The sequence below is a fragment of the Ursus arctos genome, unplaced genomic scaffold (assembly GCF_023065955.2).
Source record: "Ursus arctos isolate Adak ecotype North America unplaced genomic scaffold, UrsArc2.0 scaffold_3, whole genome shotgun sequence".
In the NCBI taxonomy this organism is placed as follows: domain Eukaryota; kingdom Metazoa; phylum Chordata; class Mammalia; order Carnivora; family Ursidae; genus Ursus; species Ursus arctos.
This window is the reverse complement of record NW_026622985.1, coordinates 62282766-62302474: the sequence shown is the minus strand read 5'-3', so window position 1 is coordinate 62302474 and position 19709 is coordinate 62282766. Positions and strand designations below refer to the sequence as shown.

The 19709-nt window shown below is 46.5% G+C and overlaps 1 protein-coding gene across 4 annotated transcripts in view; it reads right to left on the bottom strand.

Annotated features, from left to right (window-relative positions):
• The window catches only part of EEPD1 (endonuclease/exonuclease/phosphatase family domain containing 1), a 107608-nt gene that overhangs the window by 37898 nt on the left and 50001 nt on the right, over window positions 1-19709 (bottom strand). For all 4 annotated transcript variants that reach the window (XR_008956379.1, XR_008956380.1, XM_048213026.2 and 1 more), the window contains exon 3: window positions 448-499. Coding sequence is in view for 2 of the 4 variants with exons in the window: in XM_048213026.2 (XP_048068983.1) it covers window positions 448-499 (52 nt within the window). In the remaining 2 variants the exon portion in view is untranslated. The remainder of the gene's footprint in view (window positions 1-447; window positions 500-19709) is intronic.

Sequence of the window (19709 nt, the reverse complement as noted above, 5' to 3'; positions counted from 1 at the left end):
AGCACCGATTTGGAAAATGGAACCGTGGGGTTCAAATCTTTACTCTGCCGCTTAGCTAATTTTCCTTGGGCACATGACCTAACTTCACTGGGCCTCCATTCTACCATCCACAAGCCCAGAGAGTAACTAACACCCACAGGCAGAAACGGAGAGAAGGGGCCAGCAAGGAGTCTAGTCCGGTGCCTGGTGTTAAAAGGAAAAGAAAGGCTGGCTCCGCCTTCAACACAACCCTGAAGGAACTGAGCAACGCTGAGTTTGTAACAGGATGTAAGCAATGTAGGGAGTTTGGATGAAAATTTTGCATGGTTCACTGACTGTTAGGAACACAAAATAACAGACCCACTTTGCAGTAAGTGCTGTCTCTGGGCACAGGGAGTTGAATTTTTCCTGTGTGTGGCACTCTGCTCTAAGTTGGTGAATGTGGGGTAGTAAGAACAAAGTATTTACCTTTTCCAGGGCCTCTCTGTCAAGCAGTTCCTGCACAGCTAGAAGCTTGATGCTGTAAGAAAAAAAAATTGAAACCAGGCTTGAGAACAAATCATGTCACACCACCGAGCATCAGCCAAGTCACCAGAACAAAAGTTTGACGTGTCAGCCTGCATTTCTGCTGAGTCTCATCTAAAGTAACCTTGGCTTTGAATTGAAATGACCACTTCAGAATGATTAAAAATGTCTCTAAATTGTATAACTGATTATATCATAGGATCCAGAAATTTCACTTCTGGGCATTTGCCCAGAGGAGTTGAAGACAGGGCCTGGAACAGACATTTGCACACCCACGTGCATAGTCGCCAAAAGGTGGAAACTAAATTGTCCATCAACGGGCGCAGGGGATAAACAAGCTGTGGCACGTACACACAGATGTGGAATTATTATCCCGCCTGAAAAAGAAGGAAATTCCGGCATGTGCTACAACATAGAGGAAGCGTGAAGACGTGATGCTAAGTGAAACAAGCCAGACACAAAAGGACAAATGTTGTCTCATCCCACTTCTATCAGACAGCTAGCACAGCTACAGTCAAAGAGACAGGAAGGAGAAGGGCGGTTGCCAGGGGCGGGTGGAGGGAAGAGGGGGGACCTGTTGTTTGGTGGGTACAGGGTTTCAGTCTGGGATGACCAAAAAAGTTCGGGAGCTGGATGGTGGTGATGGCTGCACGTCAGGGTGAACGTACTTAACGCCCCTGAGTTGTACACTCATAAATGGTTAAAATAGCACGTTTGATGTTATGTACATTTCACCATAAAAAATTCTAAAAATAGGGCGCCTGGGTGGCTCAGTCGGTGAAGCGTCTGCCTTCGGCTCAGATCATGATCCCAGGGTCCTGGGATCGGGTCCCGTGTCAGGCTTCCTGCTCAGCGGACAGCCTGCTTCTCCCTCTCCCTCTGCTGCTCCCCCTGCTTGTGCACGCACTCTCTCTTTCAAATAAATCAATAAAATTTTTTTTTAAATTCTAAAAATAATGACACCTGCTTCATGTAAGGAGTCTGAACACATTCAGAGGAATATAAAGAAGATGACAGTTGCCCATGCTCAAGATTAATTCTTCCCTTCATGTCCTTTTGATGCTAACAAGCCAACAGCTAAAATCTCCTTAGGCAGACGGCCTGCTCAGCTGTGTACCACACAGTGACCCAGCCGTCCTGTGTGCAGGTGGGCAAGGGTACACAAGGACTAGGACATGTGCCCTGCCCAGGAGCTCACAGCCTCGTGGAGGCCACAGTCAGACGACAGTCCAAACACGCTGCAGGGTGCCACGTGGACGGGCCCTGGCTGAGAACAAGGAAGGCTTCCTGGAGGAGGGTCTGGGCTAGCCTTGACCGGGGAGAAGGCGACGCACAGAGGGGCAGCAGAGGGAGAGAGCAAGGGGAGAGCAGGGGTGTGCAACGTACACAACCCGCCAGTTTCCAGTTTAGGGGCCAGAGCCCGGACTACAGCCAGCAACTGAGATGAGCATTCAGAAGGGGACGCAGGTTTTACAAGGAAGGTGTCCTCCCCCGCATGACATGCTGCTTTTCAAGTGTTTGTGGACACAAGGCTAGATCCACCCGCACATGGGAGGAAGCAGGAGAGCTCGCCGAGATTGTTTAGGGAGCAGGGCAGCTGTGGATGGTGCGCAATGCTCCCTCCCCGCCAAGCCTATCTGCTTACGGTCACCAGCCACTGCGTTCTCTACCTCTGACCAACCCCCCTGGCTTCTGTGGAGCAGAAATGTCCCCACGCCCCACCTGTACCACGAGCCTCCCTCTAAAGGGGTTATGCTCATGATAAGGTTCACTTTAACTTACAGAATTCTTTGTAATCTCTCCATACAACTAAGCGAGCACGTCCAACCAAATGCAATGGCTTACGTAAGAGCAACTCGGGGGAGTACGTAATAGTTTTAAAGCTTACGAGACACTACCACCGCCACTAACAATTGGCGACTATTGGAGCTAAAAGACAGGACCCTGGCCCTTCCCTCTGCTCAACCATACTGACTCTCCTTCATCTCTCGGACATTGGTTTTGTTGTGGGTCTGGCTTGGGTCCTGCCCAAGATCTTTACAGCACTGACTCTGGAATACTGTGTCATTCCATGCCAAATGTGAAGGCCACGTCCTCCAAGCAGCCTTCTCTGCACACTGAGGTCAAGCAGCGACCCTTATCATCACGTGTTACTTTCTTTAGTCCACTTGCTAGTCCCTTAAAGCACTGATGTGTTGGGGGGCCGTTGTCTGTCTCTTCCCAAACCGCAAGGAAGCTCCCCACAGCGGGGGGCTCGAGGGTCTTCTCGCCGGCCCACTTGCAGGGTCTATAACTGGCGTATGGAGTGTAGTCAAGAAATATTGACTGACCCACTAGCAGGGCCCAGTCAATATTACAGCTGACCCAATCCAGCTTGGCTCCCCAGCCGGGCCTCAGTTTCTCCCTCTGAAAAAGAATGCCTCCCACGAGATGATCGTGTGTTTTCCCTAAGTGACAGGCACCGCATGCATCCATGTGAATGCCTGCCATTAACGGGACGTGCCCGGTGGCCAGTCCACGCTCCTGGCTACTCCTCAGCACATTCTGATTCCCCATGAATCTAAGTTCCAGGCCACCGACTTGGATGGCAACTTACATGCTCAGTGAGGGGTTTCCAGGGGGAGCTCGAGTTTCAGAAGCTTAAATTGCTTCTGAAATAACCACTGGAGAATAGTCCTACTAGGGGAAATTTTTCAGCAGTCTCTCATTCTTGCCCCTGTCCATGGCCTTGAAGTCCAATCCAGGATCGGATATCAGACATCAACTGATTAGAGGAAAGGTTTAAACACTGTTGAGATAGTCAGCTCTCTTTTTCTCCCTGCTTGCAAAGATACTACACGCAAGCCATTATAGAACATGAGCTGAAAACCGACAGTTTCAGGCTCGAAGGGAAAATGAAATGAAGGCAACATCGGTTGATTCTCTTTTAAGTCAAAGCCTGAAGGACGCTGCTCCCTGCTCTGACCTTCCTCCTGAATGGGGATGTGGTAAACACGCGGCATGCCTAGTGCCACTCTCCAACCCTGTCCACCTCTTTCCGTGAACTCTGCCCCCATGCAACGTAGATTCAGCTTCAGAATCCTTCTCAACACTCCAGTGAGACCCAACCAATCTCCTTAAGTGGGCACGTGACATCAAACTGATTTAACATCTGCTCTGAAACCAATGCCAAAGAGTATTAACATAGGGAGGGGGCAGAAAAAAAAGAGGGGCATTCCCACACTACTCAAACACAGCAATGCGAGATGAGATTGCTTTAGGGGCAGGGGAAGAAAAGACAGGAAGAAGATGAAAAGACACTCAGATCTGTATGGCTGGAGTCTCAAACTAGAAACAACACATGGCAATAAGAAGTTGCTGCCCCGGCAGCTTATAACGTTGGGTTTCTTCAGGGAGCTGTGGGTTTTTTCCCCTTTAGAGCTGTAGTCTTTAAGAGTGTATGAGATGTTTCCTGCTACATAACTACCCTAATGTTATTTCTTCCTAATGGGAAACACTCCAAGTTGGGAGTATTTATTTCAGGATTTCTGCTATCGGAGTCTTCTAATCAGATATCGATAGTCCCTGGGACAAAATGTCACTCCTATGAAGCAGCAACAAACCCCTTTACCAAATCCTCCAATTGACCCCTCTCATTTCTCCCCCTCATCTCTGAGACACCTTTGCTCCTCCTTCCCTCACTTCCTTCCTCCTCCTCTCCCTCCTTCCCTTCCTCCTTCTGTCCTCTTGCTAATTCCACGAATGTATATTGAATTCCCATATTTCAGAAACTGCCAGGCATCAGGGTGACCGAGATGAACACATACTGTCCCTGCCCTCCAGAGGCTAGCATTCTGCTTGGGCACGTGCCTGGGGACGTGTGTCCCTGAGGCCCTCCTGGGTTCTGTGGTCGGGCAGAGCTGGACTAAAGAGGGCATATGTTTACAGTGGTCTGGGGCTTGGTCACCGTCCTCTGAAAACAGCAGAGGTCCCATCCCACGGAAGTCTCAACGACAAGCAATTTCTTTTTCAGCACTCAACTGAGAACGGAGGCAAATAATAACACAAAAGCAGCCGATAGCGGTGATTTGCTTAGAAATATGACAACTTTAAGGACAAGTTCTGAAGTCGAAGTGGACGCCTGGGTAGACCTAGGATGCGCGCAATGTTTGCATAACTAAGCTACAAGGAGGTGAGCTAGTGAGGGCAGAGGTCTTATTCCACCGGGTAGAGCCTGGTACAGCGACGTAGGATGTAGAGATGGCGATGGGGAAAGGGCCAGGCAGACACCGAAAGCAGGGAAGAAAAGCAGCAAAGTGGAAGAGACAGAGCTGGAGCCCACCCCCCTCCCCGTCCCCCGCGCCCCCCCCCCCCCCGGCAGTCTGGGGTGGCTTAGAGCTACAGACTGAATCTTAATGGCCCCTGAAAACACAGAAAAGAGGCAGATAAGAGGCAGATAGCTCTATGGGTGCTGCAAAAACACTTACAGGCCAAACTCAGTTATGCTGAAACTCGCCCACACAGATGACAGCCTAAAGGGGCACCAGAGTCAAGAATTCTCTCCAGCTCCCTTTCTCTGAGGATTCTGGCACTGAGGTTCCCCTTCATTTACAAAGTGACACATTATAGTGCATGAGACATAGCAGCATTGCTACACGCAGGAAGGAGGCATCTATAATACGGCGGAGCCAACCACTCACCGCGCCGATGAAATATTTCAGGGTTAAGTACTACGCACCAGGCACTATGGGCCCTGGGGATACGGGATGAGCAAACACAGCCTCAGCCTTCAAACTCCCAAGCCTGATGGAGGAACCAGGTACATGTGTCAGCCGTGGGATGCACTCTCAGGAGGCAGACATGGGGTGCCGGGAGGCTCTTTGGGAGGGCATTACCCAAAGCTGGCAGGCTCCCCGGGAAGTGACTTCTGGGCTGATGCCTACGGGCTTGCAAGACAGAGAGATAGAGTGGGAGGACAAGCATGAGCAACGGAACCAGGTGGTAGAGGGAACATGCCCCCCGGCCCCGCCCAGAGACTGAACGCAGACCAGGGAACACTGGCGTGTCTGGAGGGTGGGGTAGGTGCTGAAGGATTATTCTGCAGCAACAAGTGGGGCCGGGCCACTCAGAAGGTTTGTTAAGCCACATTAAGGAGTTTGAACTATATCCTGAGGGTAAGGAGTAGCTGGTGATGAGTTAGGGCAGTGGCGTCGGTGAGAGCCCAAGATACAGAAGATGCCCAATAAAGGTGTAAAACAGGTCTGGTGTGAATGGCTTGGGGTGGGGTAGGAGTGGGGGGCAAGAGTGGAGTCAGCGAGACCCGAGCCCTGCAGCCAGCAGACCAGTCCAAACCGTCTCCAGGACTGGGAACCAGGCAAGTGAGGGAGGGGTTTCCACCTACATCCCCAGCAGACAAGATCCGAATCTCAGCAACGACAGCAGAAACCTGGCAGAGGGGACACTCCAGGCAGCCTTCAAGCAAGGGACAGGGGACCCAAGAGCATACTTCGGAAAGAAGACGGACTTACAGTCAGCAGCCCCAGACGACAACCACTCTCTATCCCTATGTCCCCTCGCAGGCCATGGGGCCGCTCAGGACATTTCACGAAAGTCAAATTCAGAAACTAGGTCAACCCAGTTATCCAAATGCTTCTCCTTTCTCTTTGAAGGAAGGTTCCACATTAACTTCCCCTGAACAAAGGAAGGAAGGGTTCTCCCTTGATGATCAAATTTTAGATGATGCCATGGATCTTAAAGACAGACTTGTTTTCCCTCGGCCATGTTTCCTTCCGCCATGGGCTCCGGGCTGGGAACACACAGCGGTCATCAGCCTGGGGTTGGCGGTGCGCACACAGGCCGCAGAGAGACGGTGGGCTCCCAGGGAGGGCACCGCTTTTCTCAGACACGTCCTCGTCAGCATCTCCTCCCACTGCTGCCAAACACACGCTCACCCTCTCGGCCTTCCCTCCCAAAGCCAAGTGCTGAACCGCAACATCAGCTCCAGAACCATCTACACAGGGTTCAGCCTGGGTGGCTGTTCCTGGCAAGTCAGAGAAAACTAGTGTGCCGAACAGTGGGCGGGAAGCTTCTCCGATGACAATCCCATGGTTTTTATTCTATGCAGGTTTTCAACTGCTTGAGTCAATTACGGTGATTTCCATTTCTTAGAAATTTTCTTAGAAAATTGTTCAATCCATTCAGATTTTCAAATTTTGAGCACAGAATGGTCCTAGTGATCACTTTTAACTTAAAAACCACTTCTGTTTCTGTGGTTATGTTCTCTTCCTCATTCTTTAACGTGTGTAGATATTTTTTCTCATTTAAAAAATTAGATTTGTGAGAAATCAGTCTACTTTGTTGGTCCTCTGAAAAAATTAGGTCCAGGATTTATCAAGTCTACCATTTTTTTTTCCTAATTAAGCAGGTCAACATTTACCTTCATTAATTCCTTTCTCCAAGTTTCCACTGTTCTCTTTAGTTTCTCTATTTACCTTCTTGAGTCAGGTACTCATTATTCAGATTTCTTATATACCAAGCCATGAATAAAAATTCATTCTCTGTGTAAATATTCATCCCTGTTTCAAATTTCATTATGTAGGCTTCCTGTTACCTCCCACCAAGTCTGAAGCTGCTGTTTTGGTCTCTTATTGGAGTCCACAGTTTTTTGGATTGTATTTTTCTATCTCTAAGTAATCGGGTTTTAAATTGTGTGATTTTGTATTTTCTATAATTCTAATGTTCTGAAGTTAAAGGAAGTACCCTCTACATTTCCTGCTTTTTAAAATCTATCCATAGTCTTTTTTGGTCTATTTTATGATGCTTTTCTATTTCCCAGGGTTTGAGTGGTTCTAGAACTTTTTTTTTTTATCTCCCAGTGTGTACCTTTAAGTTTTCATATTAGTGTAGGGGATTAGGGAAGGGCAGTCAGTCAGCCTGGGGTTCAAGCTGTACCACCCATAGGTTGCAGGATCTTAAGAACTTTAAGAACAGCAGGTGGGAGGCAGGAAAGGGATCTGGCATCCACCCCTGTGACCTGGACCATAGATGACACAGGGGAAGTCCTTAGCACGTTGCTTAGCTCAGAGTAAACCACTGTCAATGGTGGATATTGGTACTAATATTATTCAGGGCCTTTCTTTAGCTCTTAACACTTCTCTAACAGAATAAAGAAAGAAACAACTTTTTGTGCTACCAACCTATTTCCAGACAAGCAGCACAACAAACCTTTATAAACTCCTGTTCCCTTTTTGATCTCCTATAACAATACCCTATGGTTTAGTTCCAGAGTACAGTCCCATTGCTGCTGCTTAATTCTGTAGCTGGTCTTAAGAACAATTCTGACACTCTTGTTTGCTTGATTACCAGACGTACATAATAAATTGCTCTCTAGTTCTACGGATTTCAGGGCTTGTGCTACCACCACCTCCTCCTCCTCCTCCCCCTCCCTCTCCTCCCTCTCCTCCTCCTCCTCCTCCTCCTCTTCTTCTTCTTCTAGAGAGAGAAAGTGGGGGAGGGGCAGAGGGAGAGAAAGATTCTCCAGGAGACTCCCCGCTGAGCATGGAGCCCAACGTGGGGCTCGATCTCATGACCTGAGCTAAAACCGAGTCCGACACTTAACTGACTGAGCCACCCAGGAGCCCCTGTGCTACCTCTTCTGAGCAATATTGTGTCTTATCTCTTGAACTTCCACAACATATCTTTAAAGGAAGCTTTAAAGCAAGGAGCATGTTCATATGTTTTCCCAAGCCCTTGCATGTCCGAGAATGTCTTCCTGTTTGGCTTCATACACAAAAGACAACTCAGCTGAGTGCGAAATTGTTGGGTTACAACATAACCCCCAAAACTTTACAGTTGGTTTGCCACCTTACTTGGTAATCAGAAGAACTTTTAATGTGTCAGATTTCCAGACCCCACCGAGGGCGGAGTGATACAGGGCTTAGGAACATATCTGGAGTAAAAACAAGACAACACAAAACTCCCAGGTGTTCTAATCTTCCAACAGCTTCCATAGACATAGACGCCCTGTTACAGAGAACAAGCCTAAAGTCAACCGGATTTTGGTTATTCTTTTCTCTGCTTGGAGTCTCATGAATTCCCCCCCCCCTTTTTGTCCTTGTTATTCTGTTTCCCAGGCTAGGCTCAGGTGTGGCCCTCTTTTCCCTGACAGTGTTCAGAACGTGGTGAGTGAGTACCTTATACTCAGACCCAATCTCTCTGCAGCTCAGGGAGGTAGCTGATGCCGGATCACTGATTCCAGTAATCACCAACCCCGATAATCCCAATAGGGGCTGTCAGTTCTGTCTTCCACATCTGTAACCTCGTCTCTTATTTTTCTCTTTCTTTCTTGTATTTTCCAGAACCACTTCTACAGGTTGGTTATCTCCTTCCCCTCCATTTGCATCACTGATTTGATTTCCCACAGCACTTGCGCTAGTTTGCTGGGGCTGCCGTAACAAATTATCACAAAATTGGTGACTTAAGCCAATGCGCATTTACTCTCTCACTGTTCTGGAGGCCAGAAATCTCAAATCAGTATTACCGAGCAGAAATCAACACGTTGGGACCACCACCTCCGGAGGCTCTAGAGGAGAATGTGCTCTTTGCCTCTTCCAGCTTCCAGTGGCTGCCAGCATCCCGTGACATGTCTCCATCCCTGTGATCACAGCACCTTCTCTTCTAGCAAATCCCCCTTTGCTTCTCTCATAAGGATACCTGGAATTGCCCTTAGCACAATTCAGTACAGTCTCCCCCATCTTTCTAGATCCTTAGCTTCATCACATCTGCGATGTCGTTCTTTGCCATATAAGGTCATAAAATTCATAAGTTCTAGGGATTAGGCTACAGATATCTTTTCGGGGCCATTTTTCAGCCTACCACACATTAATACTCTTTATACTCCTGCTAATTTGGATTTTAGTTCTGTTGTGGAATTCTGCTTCCTCAAAACCTTTCCTAATTCACTGCATCTCTTTTTAAAATTTTATTTCTGTTGCCTTTCCTACCAACCCATCCTTTCCTTATGTTTTTCTGTCCCTGTTCCAGAGCGGCCATGTTTTTTGTAGTATGCAGAGGCTGCTATACATCTCCCCCAAACTCTCTTTTGTGACCTGCTACAGATGATTTTCTGGCTCTTCAGAAGCTGCTGCCTTTACTTTGCTCTGAAGGAATTTTCCACAAAGTCTTTTTTTTGTCTTATTCATCTTAAATAAGAAAAGGTTTGTCTTGACCAATGGTTGATTTTCAACAGACATTATGAGCAGACTGACAATGATTCTGTTTTATGCTCACCTGCATACAGGACGGATCTCCTTCTCAGTCCTGCCCCGGGAGGGGACTGGCTGAGGGCACAGCGCCCGGCCAACTCAGAACCTTTGCTCTAGTGAGGTTCGCCTCCTCCTCGGAGACTCTCAATCAATTCAAGATGGAAAGCATCCTGTCTCCCAACATGAGCAGCTGCCAGGGCGCCCTGCTTGTAGCACTTTGCTTTTGGGGAGTAGATTTACTAGAACGTACCGAAAGCATGCCAGTTTCCCCCTATTTCCCATCTGGTTATAGTCTGATGTTTTCCTTCTCTACTTGGCAATGGGGGAAAAAACCCAAAGAGATGGCCCTATGAGGAAGGGCCCACATCCGAGGCTAGTAGCTAAGGATAGAAAAGAAAGACGAACCAGATGGAATTTGTTTCAAGCGTGTGAGTCAGGAGCTAATGATGAAAAAGGTGTAAATTACTTTCTGTTTTTCAGGCAAGGGTTGAAGGGTGGTGATGGTAAGGTGGGGTCTCCTCCTGGTGGCGCTTTGTATCATGAGCAACATCCTGGTAAGGTCTGCCAGCTCAGTGATGTCTGCCTCTTTACTGTCACCAGTTAACGCCTCCAAGGTTCTGCCATTTGTCATTCCTTCTCAGTTTTTGCTGGCCTGTGAGTTTTTGTTATTTTTCTGCGTCATCACGGGTATCTAAGCCAAACCTTCCAGAGACAGGGTCTCTGAAGGGCAGGATAATGTCTGGTCTGTTGTTTTCAGCCATTGGATTGTTCAGTAAATGGAAAGACTGGTTCTTCCTCAAACTTCAGGGCTCTTCATCCTCCATGTGGGGAAAAGTATCCAAAAGAGAATCCATTTCCCTCCTTTAGGGCTCCCAGGGCTTTAGGCCTCAGGGCTGCTGAGCACCTGGCAGGGTACCCACAGGGTAGAAGGAGGATAGGACCTTCTGGAAATCTCTTCAAGCACAAACCAGTGGCACTGGCCTGAAGTGAGGAAGCCTGACTTTAACTGAAAACAGCTGAAGATGATCAGACCCAAGACTGGACAAGCTAACAGTGGAAGTGAGGTTGGCTCCCAGCTGGAGACTAGGAACCACTTTTCCACACCTGCACTTTTTTCTCAGCCGCAAACTGCCTACTTCATGCCACTTTCTAAAAGGCTGACACATTTAACCTAATCGAAGGTCTGGGGCCCCACAGGAAAGCCCATTAGAAAGCTAATAGCCTGATTTAACTGCAGGAGATAAAGCTCCAGTCGACTGGGCAATTTTATTCATGGGAAGTTTGGGAGAAAGGACACAGGAACGGACTGAAATGTAGACAGAACCAATGAACAGGAGAAAGAAGATGCCATTAACGGCGCGTCTTCCAGATGTCAGGTACTGCACTAAGCCTTTATGACATTACTTTACTTACACCTCGAAGTTTCTCCTCGTAGACAAACTGCAGGTTCCAAAGCTAAAGAGTATTCAGGGACTGATTCGATGATACGTATGCCTGGCTTTGGGATATTTTACTCTCTGCTGAAGAGGCAAAGATTTCAACTCCTACTTTTCAGCTTTAGAGAGATTAAGTGTCCTGTGAACAATCCACACAGGGGCAGGGAATTGCAACCAGGTCTGTATGATTTAAAAGCGCTCGTCACTTTTTACTCATGCAACAAATATTCCCTGAGCACCTACCACGTGCCAGGCATATGGCACCAGAGATAAAGCGATGAACAAAACAAAAGCTTGACTCTCATGAAGCTTCCATTCTGCTGAGGGGTCGGGAGTGGTGGTCTGCAGGCATCTGTTTAACCACTGGCCCTAGGGAAGTGGGGACTGGGGAGCTGTTAGCATTTGCCAATTTCCACGGTGGAAATACTCCCATTATGGCCCATTGCAAGCCACCAACTTGACGTGACTAAACACAGAGATGGGAAGAGACGGGCCACTTCACACCAGCTCCAGCACGCCACTGGTGAGGAGGGATCTGCAGCAAGCCAGGATTTCTATTAATTACAAATTGAATATATAATAAAGTATACAATTATGTGATGTGCCCAGTGGTGATGAATCTGTAAAAATTAAAGCAGGGTAATGGAGTAGTAAGTGGCCAGGGTGCTGTGAGGAAGTCAGGAACACTTATCCCATGAGATGACATTGGATCAGAGACTGGATTTTCCCATCTGCAAAATCAGGATAATGATTCTAACTACTTAAAAGGGTCATCATAAGGATTCGATGAAATGGCACTTATTGTAGAATACTGCCTTCTGGTATGTTGGAGGTACTCAATAAATGATAGCTACCAATATTTATCTGAATCGATACGGAGTTGGCCTGGTACCCAATTCTCATCTTCCTCAGAACTGATAAGAATGTAAAGCTTTCATTCCTAAAAATCAAACTGGTATTTTAGCCACTGAAACAAGTTCTAAATGACTGATCGACAACCTGGAAATGTTGCCATACACATGGAGTTGCTAAGTTCTTAATGCCAGGCCTTCTAACACTGACGTTAGAACTTGCAGTGTCCCTATTGTTATTATTATTATTGTTATTATCATTATTGAATAATCTGATTACATTCTTTAATAGTTAGCACTTTAATTCCAGATCAATCCACACCACTCTCCCTCAAAGACATACAAAGAATGCTATAACTCTTCCGGATGAGTAGACCACATAGCTTTGTTCTCCTTCATCCTCTAAACTGAAAACAAAAAGATACACAGATGAATAAGGAAAACATCTACTACAGAACTGGTTCTTAAACTCGTTCAGAGCTGTGCCATTCATACAGAATTCAAGTCTCTTTACAAAAAGGTAAAGACTAGAAGCCCTTCAAAGATAAACCCGCATAAAATGTGGAAAGGAAATTAAGTATCGAGTTATTTTAAACGAAGGGTGGAACTCTTCCATCAAATGGAGAAAAACCATCAACTGCTTCTATTATTTCTTTAAGAATTGAGGTGTAGCTAGAGGTCCGTTATCAGGGCAGGGGATTAAAGGAGGAGGGAAAAACTTCCTTCTCAGCCTGCCATCTGCAGTGCACAGAGCCAGATGCCCCACAAACGCCCCCATCTTGTCTGCCCGTCACAAGACCTGGCGTCGTTAGCTCTGCTGCAGAGAGGACCGCAGTGGGGCTCTGGCGCAGAGCAAGAGCAAAGCCATCCTTCAAACCCGGGGCTCAGGGCCCTGACTGGCCCTCTGGATTTCATTCCAAATTCCCACCCTGGTGTCACATCCAACTGGCTAATGTGGAGCCTTAGAACTTGGGTGAGGTTCTTGTTGGTCGTTCTTACTCCGAGCGGTCACGATGAGACGCAGGCCCAGATGTCCCTAAACCAAGGGGGCTCTCAAACTGGTACTGTTGCTTCTCTAATTTAAGTGAACTGGGGACTTCTGGGAACTCATCCCTTTCTCCTTAATTTTTTTCAACGCTCTTTCATCCAAGAAGAGCTATCTGCCTGATATGAATCAGAAAATGCTGCAGATAGCATCTGAAGATAATTTTTCCTTCAGGAAGAAATACTTTTCACCACACTCCCCCCCAGTTGGCTCTTCCTAAATTCTCTTGGGTTGCCCGTTGGCTTTTGTTGGGGGAGGTAAAAGAAATAACCAGATCAAATAAGTTTTTGTATATACCCTGGGGACAGTGGCTCCATCTTGCACGACCTCACCTGGTAAGGGGTAAAGACTATAGCTTGACCCTGCTCCCCCCGAACACTTCCACTTCCACTTTCCTATGGTCCTCCCCTAGCAGTTCCTTCAGAACGACTACGTGGGATGTGCTTCGAGAGGTGAGCCTTTCTTTTTTTCCTGTTTTCCCTTTCCATTCACAAAGCTTCCTTCCAACATTTTAATCTTTTGCATTACATGTATTTCCTTATGTGCATCAAATCCTGGGAGAATGGAAGTAAGCCACACACACACACACGCACACGCACACGCACGCACGCATACTGTTGTTTTTTAAATGAGTGCTGGCCAGCTATCGTGTCAATAATTATGGGTTTTGGTATTTTTTTTTGGTCCCTACCCTTTTTGTATTTTGGGATTCATGGGGGATTCCTTGTTACCTAGTTTTTTCTGTAAATGTCCACAAGGTTAGGTTTTGTCAACTAGTTGCTCTTTCTTGCTCCTGATATGTTCATTACGAAAATTTTCAAACCTTCAGGAAAATTCAGAGAACTCTACAGTAAACACTTAACACACCTACCACCCACACTCCATAATTGTTAGCATTCACGTTATTTGCTTTATCACACATCTGTCCTAACCACCCACCTACCCTTCTTTTTTTCTTTTTTTTTTTTTAAATGCATTTCAAAGTAAGCTGCAGCCCAGTGATTTGTCTCGTATTTCACACAAAGGCTGGCTTCAAAGTAATTCCTCTCATTCTCAACTGAACCACTCCCTGCAGACTCCTAGACTCCAGTGTGAGAGCCCACCCTGGAGCTCTACTAAATACCCACCAGTAGGGAGCCTTGTCCTCCAGGCCTTTCTCAAGGTTCTCCGGAAGCCCTCATTAACCAAAGCCCCTCTTAACCTGGGCTAAATCGCCATTCCTCCCCTCCAGCTTCCACTCTTCCACCTTTTAACGTCTCCATCAAGCCACCATAGAATGAAAATTTCTAAAGCTCAACTTTACATTTGATCACATATTTTCAGCCAAGGAAAAGAGTGATATTCTCACACATTTCTCAGTATAAGTGATTCCTCCTGGCGCACTTCAAAACCAAATGAGACCCACTCTTCCTGCCCACGACTTAGTAACCCCCAAAGCGCCAAAGCCAAGGAGCTTTGTTGCTGCTGCTTTCAACTACGCATTGGCGAAAGTTCTTAAGAACTTAGTTACTGGGAAAGAGTAAGAGTGATTAACTGAAGGTGCAAGAGAAAAAATTTCCACTCTCAAGAACATACTAGAAATTAGAAAGTTATCTAACACAACGCAGGGTCTGTGATTCCAACTTAATGCTCCAGCCAAAATTTTTCATCTGGCTTCAGTGTTGACCTTTCACCTCTTAGCTAGGCTTCTCTTCCTTTTAGGCCAGACAAAATTCACCCCTGGGTTTTGTCAGAAGCAAAGGCCTCATTAATCAGCTTAAAAAGCAAACATTCATTCCTCCTTATAATGCAAACCAGCCAGTAAGATTCTCTGGGCAGGGAATTGTTTGAAGCAGCAATTATGAGAGCATATTTCACAGGAATCTTTTATTTTTTTAAAAGAAGTCATTTGCAGAGCACATATTTATTTGAGAAAATTTAGAAAATACAAAGAGAGAGAAAGACAGAGAAAAGAAACATTGGCCATAATCCTGCCACCCAGGAATTATCATTAATATCTTCATCTATATCCTTTTAGACTTGAAAAAATGAAAAATGCATCGTGTAAAACTGAAATTATATTGTATACGCTGTCTCTATTATTTTTAAATTACCATTATGTTATAAATTATTGTCACTATTAATTGGCAGGATTCCATGCCATTAAGTATTATGTGATGTAATTTTAATGGAGATATATAAAGAGATAAAAATATAGATATATGGTATATTTAATAATCTTTGTTGGACATCAAATCTGTGACAGGGAGCAGAACGGGGCGCCCACCATGTGCCACTTTGGCATGTGGATTGTTTTGAGCAAAAGGCAATCAAGACCCAGTAGATTCAAGAAAAACTTTTACCTCTCCCTTAACTACCATAAACAATTTAGATATGGAGCCTGGCCCAGAAACAGAGCTATTACCAGAGATAACTTTCTATGTGAATGACCCATCTATATGGCAGAGCAAACAGCTAATTATCAAACATCTGCTCTCCTCCTGCATCTACTGTTCTGTGAATCACCCTGTTCCCCTTTGAAGCCCCAGGACCCTGCCCATTCCTTAGCTCAGGATGGCATAGAAGCCTCAACTGCCTGGCTTGCCCTTGGGTCTTGTATTTTTATGGGACTCTCAGAGGTATGAAATTAAACATTTGTTTTTCTCCTATTAATCTATCTTCTGTCAATTTAATTATTAGATCGGCCAAAGAACTTAGAAAGGTAGAATAAAAATTTTTCCACCCCATCAGGTGTTTCAAATTTTTCACTGTTCTACCACTTTGGTGAACGATTCTGAAAATACTACTTTCTGCATAACTTTAACTGTTTCCAACAATAAATTTCCAGGAGGTCAAGGACTATGTGTATTTTTAAGATTTTAAATAACTTTTGCAAAATTGCTTTGCAGACTAGACTTCCGCTAGCAGCTGTATGACCCGCTTCCTTGTCCTGTATAATTTATGTAAAAACTCCCTAATCCAATCGGTGGAGAAGGTGTTATTAAGCTGTTTAAATTTACATTTATTTGGCCACTAGAGAAACTGAACATTTTAATTCTCCTTTCATTAGAGCCAGTAAGTGATGGCAAGGGAGGGGAACAGTCCCAGGGAAATACCTTCCAGCACCTATGAGTCACACTGGAAGGCCTAGAGTGGGGTGGGGAGGAGGGGCTCAGCAGCCCTGTGCAGGATAATCAATGAACAATCGAACCTCTGTACCTTAGTGGAAGTTCTCAAACCGTTTCTCTCCTCCCTCTCCTTTCTTAATTGGATACAGTTCTCTGGAGACACCAGAACAGTGTGTACAGGGCTTTTAAATTCCCCAAAATTCTCAGTAAATAACTGCTATCAATATTTTGCCCAAAAAAGTTTTGTATAGGGGCCCACCAGCTGGAAGAAGTATGATCGAAGCCTACTTTAGAGAGAGTAAAAAAAAAAAAGAGTATTTTGAAAGATTTCCTTGTTGGCTCAAAGTCATCCGGGTAAACTAGAACCAGAACCGAGGACTCCCATCTTCCCTGTGGTTTGGGCAGCAAAAGATGAGCTATGCAAGTGTGCAAAATGCAAACGAATTTAGTTAGATTGGACACAAGTCTGCAGTCTACAGGGAGACCCAGAAGTTTTCCAGAAGGGGAGATGGAGCTCCCAAGTGATATCACAGGCACTTGCCTGCTGGCCTCCCACCCAGGAGCAACCCCGACATCAGGGGATGGTGCCAGCCACAGCTCCCCGGGATCTAACCACAATGCTGCGCTCAACAGTGCTGAACAGACCGGAACACCAATCCCGGGCAGCAAGGCTTCCAAAACATCACATCTGCAAGCTTTCAAAAGGAGAGTGAGCATCCCACTGCAAATGGCCACCTACTCTTTGCCGAGAGCCTTGGTTATCTGTAAAACTTCAACCCCTGGTTTCTAGAGTCAGCTCCGGATGCGTGGGGATCTGGCTGGTCTCTGGGTATCTGTTCCTCCAATTTACGAAGGGGAGAAAACTCTCTCGATCTCTCTAGCAACTAACGTTTGCTGCTGGGTGTCCATACTGCGAGCTGCAGCTAAGAAGTCAAGTCCCTTAAAAGTAACAGCAGCAGCCACGACTGCCAAGCTTGTATCTCCAGGGAACCCCAAGATGCACGAGGAGCTTGGTGACCCGGCAGGGTGCCGAGTCACAGTGAGGACAGCCGCTGGTGGGCTGGGACTGGTTTTTGTTAAACAACAGCATCTCATAGCGTCTTCAAAGCAATAGGTCCCAGACACCACCGCTATGAATTCCAGCTGCTAAGCGTGAAACCTTATCCTCCAGCCCGGAATCCAGGCCCTTCCAGGTCTTCACTGTCTTTAATTTAAAGTACTGAATTCAGGGAGACCCAGAGGCCCCCTCCCCTCCTGGGTCTCCTCTCCTCATCCCCAACCAGCTGGCTCAGAACCTTCTGGGCAGAGTCGGGCCCAGAAAGCTGCCTGGATCCCCGCAGAAACTGCTGGCCCCATAATACGGAAGCAGCCTCTGCAAGACAGGGGCCTCGAATTCCAAAGTGGGTTTTAAGTTGACAACTTGAAAAGCTCTTCCAGGAGGCAGGCAGGAAGAAAAAGACATCCCTGCTCTTGGAGGATGCTAAGTGTCGGTGGAGTGAGTGAGTTTCCAAGAACCACTGGCTTGTACTTTGGAATTAAGACAGCGGCTCTCGAGATGCAGTGTTAAGACAGACTGCTGGCCCCCACCCTAGAGTTTTCTATTTAAGTAGGTCTGAGATGGGGCCTGAGAATTTGCATTTCCAACAAGTTCCCCGGAGAGGCAGGTGCTGCCAGACTGGGAACCGTACTTTAAGAATCACTGAATAGAAGATGGTATCTGGGGCGCCTGGGTGGCACAGCGGTTAAGCGTCTGCCTTCGGCTCAGGGCATGATCCTGGCGTTATGGGATCGAGCCCCACATCAGGCTCCTCCGCTATGAGCCTGCTTCTTCTTCTCCCACTCCCCCTGCTTGTGTTCCCTGTCTCGCTGGCTGTCTCTATCTCTGTCGAATAAAATAAAATCTTAAAAAAAAAAAAAAAAAAGAAGAAGATGGTATCTAAGAATGCCACTTTCATGAAGATTCCAACCCAACTTTGCAGGGTACACATCTAAGATTTCCTTAACCGGATTTGGTGAGGAGGTCTCTCTGGGGAGATTCTTGGTGGCCTGGTGAGGGTGCACGACAGGACTACAACTTTTGTTTCTCAAACAGGGCGTCTATTTCCTGTGGACGTTTGGTTTGAAAAATCAGATGTCACAGAGTACTCAACCCAGCTGATCTTGAGTCGTGATGTCCGAGTTACTCTATGGCCTCTTCTTTCTTATGTGTCTGCTCCATCCCCTTTACTATCCTAGCCACTCAGAGGAGCTTCTACTCCTCTGTCCAAGACCTCCTTCGCCCACCTGTGCTCCTGAAAGACTGATCACGTTCTCCTCCCCTGGACCTGCTCCCACTCTTGCTAGAACCCATCTCTTTCCACCTCTCACCACTGTGTGGCATTGGTGCCTGCTCTGTCCTTGAAACCCTTCTCTGGATATGCTCCCAGACCCCTAACACCTTCTCTGAATCCTTCTTACCCATTTATTCTCTAGCTTGCTTGCCTCATGCTTCTGCTCATTCATGCTCCCTGAAAACCTGTACCAGACAACAGTGATTAACAACAGTGGACAGGAGAGGCCTTGCCCTGCTCACATGCAGTTGACAATCCAGTGGGACCACTCCTGCTGAGGAACGAACTACACAGTGGTCCTTTCATAACAAACATGTCAAGCGCTCCAAAAGAGAAGCACAGAGTCCTGAGAGTGCATGTGAGGGGGTGTGGGGGGGGGCGCTAACCTAGTCTGGGGCTGGGGCAGGGAAGGCCTTCTGGGTGAAGCCACACTGAAGAAATGTCTGGAATTGGAATTGGCCCAACACTTGTCTTGCCAGTGTTTTAAATGTTGGGTCCAATCATATCTTCAAAGACCTGGTCGTATTTTCTCTGTCACATGACCAGCAGTGATTCCAAAAAAATATTTCTCTCTCCAACACCCCCTTCTCTTCTGAACTCCACCTCTGCATTTCCAATATCTGCTGGACTCTAACTACCATGCCTCAGAGGGACCTCAAACTCAACACATTGAAGGAGATACCCCCCAGCAAAGCTGCTCTACATCCCTTCCCCCATCTTAGACACCATCCAACCAAGGCCCAGGGGTCATTATTCTTGAATCCACCCACTCCCTGCCCTATCTACCACCTGAAAGGCCACCAACACAGGGTAATTCTATCTACCCAACCAGCTTCTGAATCCATCCTTTATCATATATTAAGTGCTCCAAAGCCATAGCCATACTTTCCTTATTCAGTGTATATTTTTTGCTTATGATAAAATACATACTCATAGAAAATTTTGAAAATACACAAAAATTAGAAAATAACTACTGATAACATTCTGTCTTATTTGCATATGTGCGTGTGTGTTTGTGTGTCTTGTGTTTAGAAACTGCCATCATAACACGAATATAACTGATAGGTCAGTGACCCTCACTCCTTACCTCTTATGAGTCAGGGCTTGGTCATGTGACTTGCTTTGGCCAATGGGACATTAGTGAGCATGATGCAAATAAAGGCCCTTGGTTAAAATCTGCTGCATGAAATAATC